This window comes from Ctenopharyngodon idella, chromosome 15, assembly GCF_019924925.1.
Source record: "Ctenopharyngodon idella isolate HZGC_01 chromosome 15, HZGC01, whole genome shotgun sequence".
NCBI classification, from domain to species: domain Eukaryota; kingdom Metazoa; phylum Chordata; class Actinopteri; order Cypriniformes; family Xenocyprididae; genus Ctenopharyngodon; species Ctenopharyngodon idella.
The window spans coordinates 12,380,455-12,396,484 of NC_067234.1; the positions used below are offsets into that span (position 1 = coordinate 12,380,455).

General features: G+C 40.8%; 1 protein-coding gene across 2 annotated transcripts in view; it reads left to right on the forward strand.

Moving 5' to 3' along the window:
- Positions 1–9,716, forward strand: part of LOC127496274 (gap junction delta-2 protein) — a 40,246-nt gene extending 30,530 nt beyond the window's left edge. For both annotated transcript variants that reach the window (XM_051864080.1, XM_051864081.1), the window contains exon 2: positions 719–9,716. In XM_051864080.1, the coding sequence (XP_051720040.1) occupies positions 719–1,562 (844 nt within the window). In that variant the 3' untranslated portion in view covers positions 1,563–9,716. The remainder of the gene's footprint in view (positions 1–718) is intronic.
- Positions 9,717–16,030: the final 6,314 nt, after the last annotated feature.

Here is a 16,030-nt window from a genome sequence, read left to right on the forward strand (position 1 = left end):
TTTGAAAAAGTAATGCATTACTTTACTAGTTACTTGAAAAAAATAATCTGATGTAACTCTTGTTACTTGTAATGTGTTACTCCCAACACTGTCCACAGGTGCTAGATTACAGAACATAAAAAGAAATATGCAAATACCCTATATAAATGAGCTGCCCTATATTACAGAGCCAGTCATCTTCAATGTAATGTGTAAAGCCACTGATCCACACATTCACTTTGTGTTTTACTCTTGCCTTCCCTTACAAACACATGTAATCTCTCTCTTTGTCCATCTCTCTCTTTCCCTCAGTCAAACACTGGTACAGAAATAGCCTGACAACTGAGGTGTAAAGTCTAAACTGTTGCTATGGGAAAGAGAACAGGTTTGACTGCCATCATGCTACCAAATTAATGAGCATTACAGAGACTAGCATTGCCACATGTTACTGTACCAGCGGTGCAGGTTACCATGTTAACAGAGTTTAATAGCGCAGAAGGAGCTATAATTAGAGCTTGAGAGAATAGAATTGTTTCAAAATTAGAGTTCTTGATTAAATGTGCAAAGTTGCTCTTGAAAGTGAAAACGCACATTTGAATAGCAAATGCGAACATCTGCAATGCTAATTAGCTGGTAGCCTAAATAAGGGACAAATTACGTCATTGGAAGGTTTTGTGTGTGTGTGTGTGTGCTTTGTTCACATCACACATCTAATTGTCCCTCTCTTTCTCTCCTGCAGGATTCTACTGACAGTTGTGGTGATATTCCGTATCCTGATTGTGGCCATTGTAGGAGAAACAGTCTATGAGGATGAGCAGACCATGTTTATCTGTAACACCCTCCAACCTGGGTGCAACCAGGCCTGCTACGACAAGGCCTTCCCCATCTCCCACATCCGATACTGGGTCTTCCAGATCATCCTTGTTTGCACACCCAGCCTGTGCTTCATCACCTATTCAGTACACCAGTCGGCCAAACAGCGTGACCGTCGCTACTCCTTCCTCTACCCAATTATGGAGAAGGACTATAGTCGTGAGGGTACCCGCAAACTACGCAACATTAATGGTATTTTGGTGCAGCATTCTGAGAGTGGTGGCGGAAAGGACGAACCTGATTGCTTGGAGGTAAAGGAGATCCCAAATGCTCCAAGAGGCCTTCTGCATGGCAGGAGCTCCAAGGTACGCCGACAAGAGGGAATCTCTCGCTTTTACATAATCCAGGTTGTGTTCCGCAATGCACTGGAGATCGGCTTCTTGGCGGGGCAGTACTTTTTATATGGCTTCAGTGTTCCCGGCATCTTTGAGTGTGACCGCTACCCCTGCCTGAAGGAGGTGGAGTGCTACGTATCACGGCCCACTGAGAAGACGGTCTTTCTAGTGTTCATGTTTGCTGTAAGTGGAATCTGCGTCGTACTCAACCTTGCAGAGCTCAACCACCTCGGCTGGAGGAAAATCAAGGCTGCCATTCGAGGTGTGCAAGCCCGCAGGAAGTCCATCTGTGAGATCCGTAAAAAGGACATGTCCCACCTGTCACAACCGCCAAACCTGGGCAGGACCCAGTCCAGTGAGTCCGCTTATGTCTGATCTCCATTCATCCAAATATGGCGTCACAAGGAGTGGAGTGAAGAATTACAAGGCGCTTATGGTACTTGTGCAAATGTTTATAATGGCAAAGAGGGAGTGGCTCCACATAGCCACACCTCTTTTCCGCAAATCACTCCCTCCCTATTTATTGCATATGACAATGTTTGAGGAAGTTTGCACTATGTTAGGCTTCTGGAACAGCACGTGAAGACGAGGCGTGAAGGAGGAATTTTTGGAAAGTCTCAAACTGTGCACAAGCGTCGGAAGGGTGAAAATCGTGAGGTATGCTGCTAGGAGCACAGAATGCTATGGAAACAAAAGAATGTGGGATTGTTTTCACACTTTTCTCACTCTCAAGATCTTGAGGAAAGAGGAAAAACGAATTAGCAGGAGAGCGTAGCATGACTTTAACCTCCCAGTTTTATCAACCGTTGTCACTGAGATGGTGCCAGAAGAGGAATACTGTTTAGGTTTGCTCTCCTGGCAGTGAATCGGCCTAAAACAAACAACGGGTGAGATATAAACATTGTTACAGCAGTGGCACCTTCACTTTGACATATGATTGAACAAACATTAGCATCTTTTTTGTAATCTCTCTCTGGTTGTCGTGCAAGACTAGGAGATGATTATTACCTCTGCGCAAATTGTGCCCTTCCACAAAGACACCCACTCTTACGTGTTCCAGTCAAGTATTCCTCCCTCTTGTGGTGCATGAATGTTTATATGTTTGTATGTGACCAAAGTTGAAAGAATTTAGAGACTGCAGATTCCTTTTTTGTTCATTTTATGTTTTTTTTTTAAAAGGTTGGTGCCATCAACTTAATGACTGTTTTTTTGGTTTTTTTGGTTTTTCAGATTATTATTTAAAACATATAGTTAAAAGATTATTACAACGTTAGATTATTTATCTTTATTGGAAAAGGGAACCAACCCTGCTGAAAAGAATTTCCACGCTGGTCCAAGGCTGGTTTATGTTGATTATTGCTGGTTTAGCTGGTGGAGCAGCATAGCCATGGTCTGTGTCTGAAATCGAATACTTCCCTACTATATAGTATGTAAAAAATAGTAAGCCAAAAGAGTAGTATGTCCAAATACATAGTATTGGAAAGACCTTGGATGACCTACTACATCCGGAGAGATTCTGAAGTGCGCATTCGATGGACACTTTACTATCCCATGAGGCCACAGGACAGGATTTATGAATGGCAGTGAAGACAGTATGCGATTTCAGATGCACCAGTGCTGTTCACCAGAAAAAAATATGCAAGGTAACCACCCTGACAGCAACATTAGCCGCGTTTCCAGTGCAGGAACTTTCCCCAGGAACTAGGGACTTTGAGGTAGTATTCGGTGTGTTTCGACTGCAGGAACCAGGGTCTAAATGAAGTTACAGGTAAAATTTTCCCCCTCAGAAAGTCCCTGCTCACGAGGTTGTACTTTTTCAAAGTACAGGAAATTTCAGGGGTGGGACTTGGGCGCTGAAAATGCTGACTGGTTGAGTTCACGCAGCATTTTGATTGGTTGACTCCACACAGCAATTTATTTCAGCCACCATTTTTAAAAGTCTGTTGCGGTGCGTGCAGTAAGAGTTGTTTGCTATTCGAATCAGCAATGGAGTTTAAAAATACAACCGATGGACTAACAACAAGGTTCAGGCTTTATTAAGCTTATATTCAGAGGATGAAATCCAGCGGGAACTGGAAAGTCACGCGCAGTCCCATGTCACGGGACCTTAGACTGCGATGGAAACACAGACAGCAACAAGTCTGGGGAAAAAAGTTCCTGGGACAAATTGTTCTGGGTAATTTCAGTGGAAAAACGGCTATAGTGTTGGCCCAGATCCGGCCCACATCTGTTTCACGTGGAATCCACACGTACCAGATGTGGACCGGATCTGGGCCAACATTATGTTGCTGTCTGGGCAGCATCACATTCACCATTGCTGGTGAATGTGATTAACAAAGGAAATCTTGTTTGTTATGATAATGTAGATGCTTGGTGGGGACACCCGTAGAAAGGATTGAAAAAAATAATGTTTATGTATCCAGATGTTTCTATCAGATGAATTTATTATCAAAAAAAGCATAAAGGTATCTTTCAAAGGCATGTTTACAAAGCTTTATCTGTCAAATGACTTTTGAAATGAAAATTGATGTTCAGTATGTGTTATTAGGAAAAAGGAACAATTTACAGTGTTTTTATTAGCTTTTTATTCTTGTCACGTGTTTATCGGCATGCCTTTATTAGTAAGAAAAGAAGAAAAAATATGTATGCATTGCACTTTGTGGGATGGGAAGAGTGGATAAAAGGAGAAACTCACTCTGGGAAGGACATTGTGGACAAAAGTGAGCCTTTTGAATTGGTCCATCCTATCAATGACGAGTATGTGCGTGTATGTAGCTGTGTGCCTTTGTTTACACAGTGTGGGATAAAGCAGGGTGTAACGTCTCTAACAAAGACACACAAATTACATTGAGTTGTCATTCAGCCAATATTAGCACTAGCTTAGGCCCACTAAAGACAGTACGTGTGCCTACACCGCCCTGACTAACCTCTGCACGTGCACATGAAACAACCCAGTGTAGACAGAACACAGTGCAACTAACACGGGCCAGCTCGCTGACATACCGCAGAGGCAGAAAACACTGACAGAGAAGATGCAGAGAGAAAGAGAGGAAACTGCAGAGGCCCTTTAAGAGGAACACAATGTGTCCTGACTTAGGCATGTCTTATAGAAAAATCTTTCACAGGAAAGTGTGTGTTTATGTTTAGCTGGACATGAAGTGTAGTTCAGCCACAAATTTTGATTCAGGCCAGAAGTCAGTGTGAGGATGGATATTGTCATTCACATCTAAATTGAATGAGAGGTATAAAATGGGTCAGGTTTAAGAGGCCTCACATTTGTTTTACTGCAAATATAAACAACTCGTAAATGATCCGTAAAACCTCAGAAGCAAATGCAGACTTTTCTGTACAACTCCGTCGTCTCCAAGATAAGAACCAGGATTTCTATGCTTACATTTACGCCCAGGGTCCAAAATTAACTCTCATAAAGCTGCAAATGCAATTGGAAAGTACATAAATGAAGCTGCTTACCAGTTTATTAGGGACTGCAACAGACTGCAATAATCTGAACCTTGATGAAGTGATGATGCAATTTAAAGATATACAAACTGTTTAAAAAAACAATTGCAAATACAGTTCCATGGCCATTAACCAATATTTAGGACTGGTACATTTTCACCCGCCATTTGCCAGCATGATTCAAAAGTTAATTTTGGCTGCTGTGTATCAAAAGTTATTTATTAAACAGTATTTTTGTAACGTACAGCTAAATCTAACAGGAATTTAGCGAGGTTTGGAATAAATGCCAATGCAATATAAAAAGATGTATTCTAACACCGTGTCCTAACCAGATGCGATGCGATAAGATTCCAGCGATAAACAATTTGTCTGTCCACACCAGACACGACGTGACTATGAGACGCGATAACGTCAATCAAAAATCACAGCCAATCAGAAGAGCGCATGGGCGGGCTCTCTCGGCAAGCTCCCGGCAGATAGATAAGTACATAACCAAATTCATGAAAATTACACCATTTTAACATTATTAAAAATACATACTGAGTTACTGAAACAATCTTTGTCATAGAATACACTTGTCTGTTCACAATGAGTTGACAGTTTGAACGTTCTTGTTTCCTTTTTTTTATTTCGAAGATCTGAGGTGAATTGTCCATTGTTGCTTTCAGTATGGCTATGACATAAAATAATATTCAAACATTAGATGCTTTTAACATTAAATAAAGCACATAAACAGTACCTGAGATTATCATTATCACACTTTGTGTTGTTGTTCCAGTTGCGACGTCGCAGAAAAATAGAAACCGTTTGTAAAATAGAATCATCGCGTGTCGCCGTCGCAGCTAGTTAAAACAAAAACTTTGATTAATATTGGAAATATACCTTTTATTTCGTCGCGTCCTGTTAGGACACGGTGTCAGAAGTCTGCTTATCTTAACCAAATTTGGTTCATGGGTAAATTAATCTTGTTTTAAGGAAGCTTAGATGAAAAACAAGACAAAAATACTTTTTAAGAAAATTATTTTTGCAGTGCATCTCTCTAGGAAGAAACTCAATTTTAGTTCAGCTTAATCAGAACAACAACAACAACAACAAAATAATAATACTGTGCTACGGCTGAACAAACTTGAATCTCAAGTTCGTTCGGTTTAACATGTAAATTATAAGGGACTATAGCCATTATTGTGTGGGGTAAAAAGGAAATGCATGCCTACGCTGTTGGGACCAATCCTATATCTCTTTTCTTAGACTGTACCTTCTCCCAAGAATTCCAGTTCTTTTATTCTTATCTACAAAAATAGTAACTCTACCAAAATCATAACCTCTGTAACTATGCAGCGTTAAAGGGCAACTTTTACAAGCATATTATTTTCAAGTGCAGTTCAGAGATTATGAAGATTGATTCCCCAAGTGAGAATGTGCTTGCATTAATCCACTCTTCTCCTCAGTCTATTTTTTATAAATCCTATATCCAAGTTTAAAAACTAGACAAATTTTGTTTTCTCTTTTTATTTATTCCAGCTTGTGAATTATGTTTATGTGTGTTACTCTTTTATACTGTGCTGTAATATGAGGGTTAACAGGGATACCGCAGGGGGTATTTAAAGATCAGAATTAAGATGAAGTAAAAATATGGCTTTACTTGCCAAAGTTATATGCAACTTCATAACTAATGGGTTCCAGTGAATGAGTTGTTTGCTGAAAAGCATGTATGACTGATATGGAAAGCATGTTTTTGTTCTTCTTTTCCCTCTCTTTTTTTATGAAACAGAAAAGCAGGGATGAGTAAACGGCATGGTTAGATTAGTAAACTGGGTAAAGTAGCAAATTCTTGAGGCTTTAATGGGCCAAAACTGAATCAAAAGACTATAGCAGGTTTTTTTTTTAAAAACTACACAGACTGCAATCTTGTTACAAACGTATGCAACACTTGATTTTCAGCACAAACTTTTGACATGAGGGAAGTATTTTTATGGTTAGATGCATCCCGTAGTCACTGCCAGATGATTTTGTAAATAACTTTTTTCATCTAAAAAAAGTGTTTTTGAGACATAATTGATGTGTAAGTAACCAGCCTGCTGTTTAATTGACAATATGATGTTAATCTACTGCCACTGGCAAAGATATATTAACTGCTGACATTTCGGTCATAAAGTCATTAACACCCAAAAAACATAGTGGACCAGTGCATGTGGGGAAAAAATGTCTCAGGTGTCAGATTTTTTTAAAATTACCTTTTCAAATGACATGTTTTAAGTGTTTCTACAATTAATGTTTAGTGTACAATATCTTTGCAAAAGCCAGTTGAAAGTTTGCCCATGTTTTATAGAGCTCTAAAACAGAAACTATTGATAAATTGTGAATTATTTGATACCAGTGAATCTTTTACCAACAAGTTTTCAGGATGTATACATTACAGAAAAAAATAATGCTCAAATATCAGTCTAGTCTCTCCTGGCAGTGCCAAAAGATTTTTACAGCAGTCATTCTACCCAGTGATTTTGCTAAGATATAGACATATTTATTATGTTTGTAAAGACATCTGTTGTTGATCCTGGAACAACATTCCCGTTCGAAAATTTAGTCTTAACCCTATCCCTACCACTAAACGGTGAACGTGATTTCACCAAGTACAAAATGTTCCTGGATCAACATCGTTGTCCTGAAACAACATTGAAATCAACGGGAATGAATTTCACTCTGTTGTATTGATTCATTACTATCGATCTGTCGATCTTTTAATCGTTTTAATCAGTTTAATCGTGTCAAAAATTAGTGCAATTAACCAACCCGATCTCATGGCAATTCATATGACCTCACTCGTACGAATTCGTACGTTTTTTGCTAAATCGTACATATTTTACGAGTTGCCAAATTCGTATGAATTTGTACGAATGACCAACTGCTAACCCCGCCTCTAAACCTACCCGTCACTGGGGTTTAGACAAAATGTATTCAATGAATTAGCCACCTCGTAAAATACGTACGAATTAGTTGTGAGATAGCATTGCAGTCAATGCAGAATTTGTTTTTTCGTCATAATTTGGCTAGCATTACATGATATGACCACGCTCTTATTCACACAAATGCTTTTAAAGCAGGGGTCTCAAACTCAAATTGGCTGGGGGCCGTTGCTGTGATTGACACCTCATAGGAGGACCATTTTAACATTCAAGCACAAGAAAGCGCAAAATTTCTGAAAATTTACTTTCCTTTGCATTATTTCTCATTTACTTCAAATTTCATTACTAAAATATTTAACAAAAAATGTAAACAGCAGTGTCTCTATCATTGTTACGTACAGTATTAGTTTTTAACAACAGGGTGAAGTTCATTCCCGTTTAGCTCAGGAAAAAGAATCATCCTAATCTCATTCTAATCCCTTTTGAATGATCATTAAATGTCCCAGAATGCTCTCTGGGTGTCTGGCAGAAATCACTGCACCCACAGTCACCAGAGCCCATGTCCCAGCCACACTTTCACCAACCCAGGTTTTCCTCTAAATCTCTGGCTCATGGCGAATCCCTCATTTCGGCATGGACAGTTAAATGAGATTATGCGGTTTTAATCTGTTGTCCTTCTCTTAATAACCACTGTTGTATTTCTAAACTGCTTCAAAAAGCCATCCTTCAGTTCTAACCCTCATATATGTAGGTTTCCTTTCTCTTTAAGTACAAAACTTGTCTGGGATGATAGTTAAGTGGAGCTTCAATCGATTACAACTCCACGTGTGCTGCAAGGGCTGTTTGACACCCGCCGCACAAGCCGTACTAATCTCTCAGGAATAAGAAGAGTCGCCGCTCCTAATCACTCCCAGCTGCTTACATGCTCGTATAAATACAGGATTAGCATTTGGCAAAGGCAAAAGGGCAGGCGAGTCATCCATCCCTCGTACCTGCACTGTCACAGGACAAATCACATCAACACATGCCGCTATAACTCAGGATCTGTGCAAAGGCACCAATCCTAAAAACCAACAGTGAGAGAGAGAGCAGCACGAGAAATCAGGGCCTGTTCTGCTAACCAGGGAAGAACTGCAGACAACTCTTCAGTTCATCGCAATCAGTGTAATTAGCCATATGAAACATGATAGACAAGTGACTCTTAAAAATACTGTTGACTCTTTGCCCCATTGCTTGGTTAGAGAAGCCTTACAGAGCATCCCATGAATGAATCTGAATACTGAATATTTTTAATGAAGTTATGCAGTAATATGATAAAAAAACTAATCTGTGAATCAAAATTAAATAATAATAATAATTGCCCCATCAACAATGTTTTGTTCTATATTGTCTGAAATATTCAAACAAATGACTTCCTTAGACCTAAAAGAGTGAAAGCTTGACTGATAATATGGCAACAGTTGCTTATTAAGGCGATGCTTAGTCAATTCAAAGGTCTAAAAAATATTGTTTTGTTTTGTTTTTCCTCACACAAAGCAACAGTTCTTCGGTTATTAAAAGATTCAGAAATCAGATGTTAGACTTGTGATATGCCATATGGTAAAGGGTAACGCCGCTACCTGTAGCTGAACATCCTTCAGAGATTACAATGTGCAACCCTTTAATCCACCATGAAATAAACTGATTACTTTATCTAATTAAAATGGGTTAGATTGCGTGCACTGAATAGGATTTATTAATTTATCTTCTTTTAAGTCCTATTTTCTTTTTTTTATTTCATTTTTTTTATTATTATTATTATTATTTTGTGTGTGGAAACGATAGGCAAAGGTCAACGCACAATTGTGTTCAACTCTGTGCAAAATGTGATGTTCCTGAAATATCAAATGGGTGCTGCTAAAATACTTAAGTAATATCAATTTTACTGACAGCTGTACATCAATTGTCAAGTCTATCTCTCAGCCCTGTTTTGATCTCTTTCACAGTTTTTGCTGAATTTAATCCAAATGAACAATTCTTACTTGTTTCTAATTTCCACAAGGAAATCTGCTGTTTGGAGCACAGATTTCTATTTTGTAACTGACCTTTTTTGAAGGTTTTCTTTCTATATGTTTCTGAATTGTGGATTGTGTACAATGACTTAATTAAACACCTTGAATGAACTCAATGATTGGTCCTTTAGTGTGTGTTTTTGTCTGTATACTGTCAACTAAATTCATATATATTCATGGATATTTGGTACAGATTGAATATTGTTCATACACTCTTAAAAATGCTGGGTTGTTTCAACCCAAATTTGGGTCAAATATGGACAAACCCAGCCACTGGGTTAAAAATTTAATTGAAAAAAAAAATTAACCCAATGGCGGGATTTGTCCATATTTGACCCAAATTTGGGTTGAAACAACCCAGCATTTTTTAGAGTGTATAAACAGCAGGATCATATCAAACTGGTTTTGTGCACACATATTGTGAACGACGTGAAAAGAATAATATATTGCTTCATTAAAGAGAATTAGTAAAGAGCATGAGAAAGTATCTCCAGTATTTCCACACTCTAAAAAATGCTGGGTTAAAAACAACCCAAGTTGGGTTGAAAATGGACAAACCCAGCAATTCGGTTGTTTTAACCCAGTGGTTGGGTTAAATGTTTGCCCAACGTGCTGGTTAGTTTTATTTAACCCAACTTTGTTTAAAAATTATTGTATTGTTGCTTAAAATGAACCCAAAGTATGTTGGAAAGTTACATTTATTAATATGTTTAATAAATGAACATTTATTAATGTGTTTAATAAATGAACATTTATTAATAAGTTTAATTAATAAGAATTAAACAATAAACATTTATTAAATTGCTTATTAACGTTCAGCTTTTGATTATTATTGTTGCCTCTAGTAATTATGTGTCTGATTTTTAATTTCCAACCTATTTTGGATTTATTTTAAGCCAGCCCTATAGTCATTTTTAAACAATAGTTGAGTTAAATAAAACTGCACAGGAGGTTGGGCAAACATTTAACCCAACAGCTGGGTTAAAACAACCCAACCGCAGGGTTTGTCCATTTTCAACCCAACTTGGGTTGTTTTTAACCCAGCAGTGCAGAAAATAATTGTAAGCTTAATCGGTGATGTGCAGCTAAATATGATACTGAGAAACTGAATTAATTGTTTGGAGACCAGCTTGAACCATCCAAGAACTTGAAACTAGTTTAGACTCGTTTATTTACAGGGAATGTGTTGTTTTATCCAGTATATGTGTTTGCTAATTAGACTACTGTACTGTTAGCTTAGCAACATGCTAATGCCATCTATTGAAATCGCAGAGCGCTATAGACCTAGTCAGGTTATATGCCATATTGAATTTAACGCAGATGAAAAAGAGGAATACTCAATGTCATCTGTACTTTCAAAATTGAGTTTTTTGTCTACTGAAAGTTTTTTGTATGCCTAATATGTCGAAAACGTAAAACGTTTCTTGTCACCTCACACTCAGTTAGGATGAATCACATAAATGCAAATTTTTCAATTTAAAAAGGCCAAGTAGTTTGCATCACTGGATGTTACTGTCGGTCGTTTAACATTTCTATCGCAAAAGAGTTGACATATCAAATGTTTGGCTATTTATCTTACCTTACTTTCTTTCTTTCAACGATAAAGGGTTGATTCACCCCAAAATGAAAATTATCCCATGATTTACTCACCCTCAAGCCATCCTTGGTGTATATGACTATCTTCTTTCAGTCAAACACAATCAGAGATATATTTAAAAAATATCCTTGCTCCTTCAAGCTTTATAATGGTTGTGAATGGGGTGGGGGAGCCCAAAAAGATGCATCCATCCATCATAAAAGAAATCCATATGGCTCCAGGGGCTTATTAAAGGTTCTGATCCCGCTGCTGCTGAGGCAGCACGGAAGCTGAGATCGTGGGGTTCGCAAGTGGATCTCACGGAGGAGTTAGAGACGGGCCCAGCCTTTTCTCTGCCTTCAACCACAGGATCCAGCACTCTCTCTCTCGGATCGGAAGCCCTCACTGCGGTGTCTTCTGCCCGGGAGGAGAGGCCGGTGCTTCAACTATCCAGCTCTGAGGAAGTGCATGTGTTAAGCATCGAAGCTGGTGAGAGAAGAATCGCCACTTCTATCGCCAGCGTATAAGGAGCTGGTGGAGGTGATTTCTCATGCTGTGTCCAAGTTGAATATCGATTGGCCAACCGAGAAACAAAGCGCTCGTCCTAAAAGCAAGCTGGATGAGCGTTTTTTTGTCACCAAAATCTACACCTCCACCACGGTGCCTTCAATTTTTTTCCGACCTCCACAATGAAATTTTGAGGTCGTGGAATAAGCCATTTTCTTCTCGTCTGTTTAGCCCTAATGTTCATATTTATTCAAATATAAGAGGGTTAAGAGAATATGGCTATGGGCCGATGCCAAAGGTGGAACAGACGCTCATGAGCTATCTGTCCCCGGGCTCAGCATCATCCCTGAAGGCCCCAACGCTGCCCACTAAGCCCCTAAGAACATCTTCCGCACTAGTAGGTAAAGCGTATGCGGCGGCAGGATAGGCTGGTGCATGTCTGCATACTGTGTCAATCATGCAGGCATACCAGGCTGACCTGCTGAGGGACCTGGATAATGGTGAGGGGGTAGGGCCTGACGCAGTTCTCAAACAGAAGATTTGTCTCTCAGAGCCGCCAAGGAGACCGCTAGAGCCATTGGGCAGTCTATGGCAGCACTGGTGGCCGCTGAGAGGCATCTCTGGCTCAATCTGTCCGATTTAAAAGATAAAGACAGATCTTTTCTTCTAGATGCTCCGCTCTCACCTCCTGGCCACTTTGTCAGACTTCTGAGGGCAGCCCCCTCTGGGGTGGAGCGGTGTACACCTCATTATACGGTGCCCGTGACACTTCGGTGCCCTCAAGAGGCCGTTTTGCCAACCCGCCATGCTTGGTTCCTCGGGGCGCAGCGGTTTTCACTGAGCGTATTTATCAGGGCCCATCACAAGACACTGCATCACTGAGACGCTCGCACTCTCTGAGGAGAGCTATGGGGTAGACCACCGAGGTGGCTGCTCTAATTTTACCAGAGGCCAGCCGCAGTGGTTCATCCCGAGCAGGCTGTGGATGGAGCAGGAAGTAAAAACTCTCTTAGGGTAGGTGGCCATAGAACGGGTTCCTCCACCTGACAGGGAGTCCGGTTTCTACAGCCGGTACTTCATTGTTCCAAAAAAGGATGGGGGTGGGGGGGTTGCATCCACATAAATTGCATAGAGATGATGACGGTCTTCATGGCATTGAAGCACTTCCTTTCAGACCTAAGAGGCCATCATGTGCTTGTTCGTACAGACAACACATCAGATCCTCAGCTCCCAAGGAAAACTGCTCTCTCTGAGGGCAGTATATATCCCGAGATACCAAAATATAGGAGCAGACATCCTGCCGAGACAGAGGCTGAGGCCCGGGGAATGGAGGCTTCACCCCGAGGTGGTGAAGCATATATGGGAGGTTTATGGCCAAGCAGGAGTGGATCTGTTTGCATCTCCGGACATGACGCACTGTCCACTTTGGTTCTCCCCCACACACCCAGCCCTCCTGGGGCTGGACGCTATGGTACAGACATGGCCGAGGTCACGTCTGTACGCTTTCCCCACAGTTGCTCTGCTCTGTTCTGGAGAAGGTCCACCGGTGCGAGTCTAAGTTCCTAGTAGCGCCATACTGGCCAAGCTGAATATGGTTCTCAGACCTAATACTGTATCCCTCCTCGACGGCTCTTCCATGGAGATTCCGATCAGGAGGGACCTTCTGTCTCAGGCGGGAGGCATGATTCTTCACCCCCGCCCCGAGATATGGAACCTGTGGGTTTGGCCTCTGAGGGGGCCTAACTCATAGACTCGGGACTCTCAACTGAGGTTGTAGAGACCATACTTCACTCCAGAGCTCCATCCACAAGGAAACCTTACGACTTTAAGTGGAGAGTCTTCGCTTCTTGGTGTAGAATGCGTCAGTGGGATCCAATTAACTGTCCGGTTTGCTCAGTGTTAGAATTTCTGCAAGATCGTTTTTCTGCAGGGCTATCCCCGTCCACACTAAAGGTGTATGTGGTGGCCATAGCTGCCTACCATGCCATTTTGGGTGGTGTTTCAGTGGGGAGGAACCGACTAGTGACTTGTTTCCTTCATGGTACTCTGAGGCTGAGGCCTGCATTTTGCACCAGAGTTCCAGCTTGGGATCTGGCTGTTGTGCTAGAGGGCTTATCTGCGGCTCCCTTTGAGCCCCTTGATACGGTTTCAGAAAAGTTTCTGACCTTAAAGACTGCATTTCTTATAGCCATTTCTTCAGTAAAAAGAGTAGGGGATCTTCAGGCCTTATCGGTATCCCCCATGTGCCTTGAATTTGCACCGGGGATGGTCAAAGCATTCCTTTATCCAAAACCGGGATATGTCCCTAAGGTGCCGACCAACATACCGCGGCCTATTGTTTTGTAGGCCTTCTGCCCTCCTCCTTTCAGAGATCAGGACCAGGAAAAGCTGAACCTTGTATGTCCAGTAAGAGCGCTGGATAACTATGTCCACAGAGTTGCCCTGTGCGTTGCCCTGCCATACTTCCTGCATCCCTGTGGTTGACTTGCTTTGGCTAATTGAAGCTAATGCCGGTCATTCCGGATGTGCTTTTATGCTTTCCTGGTCGTGACGTCACCTGCCCGTGACGTTCACTCTTGCCATTGGACTAGTTGACACACGTGCTTCAGACGCAATCACGCAGAGGCGTTCCAAAAGCATGCTTGATGCAGTGTCTCATTCCCTTCTCGTAACCTGAGAAATTATTTAAATTTATAACGTTTTAAATATGGATATTTTTCTCACAAAAACACATCGCTCGCTTCAAAAGGCCTTTATTAACTCCCTGGAGCTGTATGGATTACAGTTTATAATGGATGGATGAATTATTTTGGGCTTCAAAATCTGGCCTCCCTTCACTACCATTATGCTGGGTTAAATCAACCCATTATACTGGGATAAATAAACAACCCAATATGCTGGGTAAAATTAAACCAACATGTGTTCTGTCTTATATTTATCCAGCCCTTAGAGTGAAAGCGAGTATAAATTCAGTCTGATTTTCCAGTTTCAGTTCCCTATTTCCCTTCAAGAAATTTATGCACTGTACTTTATACTGTATGACCCCAGAACTGTATATTCAGGAAAGGTAAAAATGAATACATGTAAATGTAACAGTTGGCTCCATAAATCTGGGACTATGTGAAAACCTGGAAAATTATCATGTAAAATGTAGAAGAAATTTCATTCTACACCAATTCCAGGTCACTAATCAAATAAGCAAGTTTGCTAAAAAGGCACAAAAGGTCAGATTTCACAGAAGATACCCTTTGGAACATCCTCAAATCATGCTGGGATAACATGGATCATCAGGTTTAGCACAAATGTGTGGAGTCTATGCCAATTCAAGTACTGCTATCATAAAAGCACAAGGGGTACACACTAAATAACAAATTACAAAAATGAGAAACAGAATTGCGTATTAGTAATTGTAACTACTATATTAGCTGGAAAACGTGTTTCCAATGGCTTAATGGCTGCATTAATGAGTTCATGCTCCTAGATCAACAAAACACGCAACAGCTTCAGTGGTCATAGCAGGAATATGGTAATTATAACAGAAAGGCTAATGAACTGTCATGAATTAAAGATTAAAACTGCTTTACTGCTAGAACACTTTCTTCCAAATGTGGTCTTTTATTTGAAGCATCATATGTGAGTCATGGATTTGTACATACGTGACATTAATGTCTGTTTTCTTTTATTGTACACATCTATGTGTGTGTGTGTGTCGTGTCAACCCCCTTCTACTGCCCGCAGTCACGTGGTTGCGAGTTGGGATTGAGGGCCTGTTGCCACGGCAATAAGCCAGGCAGTAATATCACTAAGCGCTACAGGGATTATTGTGCGGACAGATGGGTGAGAGAGCGTCACTTCCTAAGAGACGGGCAGAGATCACGGCAGGCTCCGCCCACACGCTATGTCATAATCGTTAGCGTCACCACCTGCAGCCGGCTGCATACATCAACTTATCTCCCACAGTGGAAGTAAATTGGAAGTACATGTCACTATAATCACCTTTGATCAATGTAATCACGCATTTAAAAGCAGACTTGTTCTGGTAACATATTCATGCACCGCTGAGAGATTCAGATTATAATAGCCAGCATTAGCAGTGATTTGCTATTTAATGCATGCTCCTCTCATTCGTTAATAGCATGACACAGCTATCAATAAATTGTGCATGTGGAGCAGTGAAATTATTTACTAATTCACTAATGCACTCTGCCGTCAGACACTAATGACCTCTATTTGACAAACCGGCGAGAATGGCTTCAATCCGCTCTTCACAGCTCTCTGGGGTCGAGGTGACTGCTCTTATCTTCAGGACTAATAGATGAAGAGGAGAGGGGTTTGCACCCTACTGAA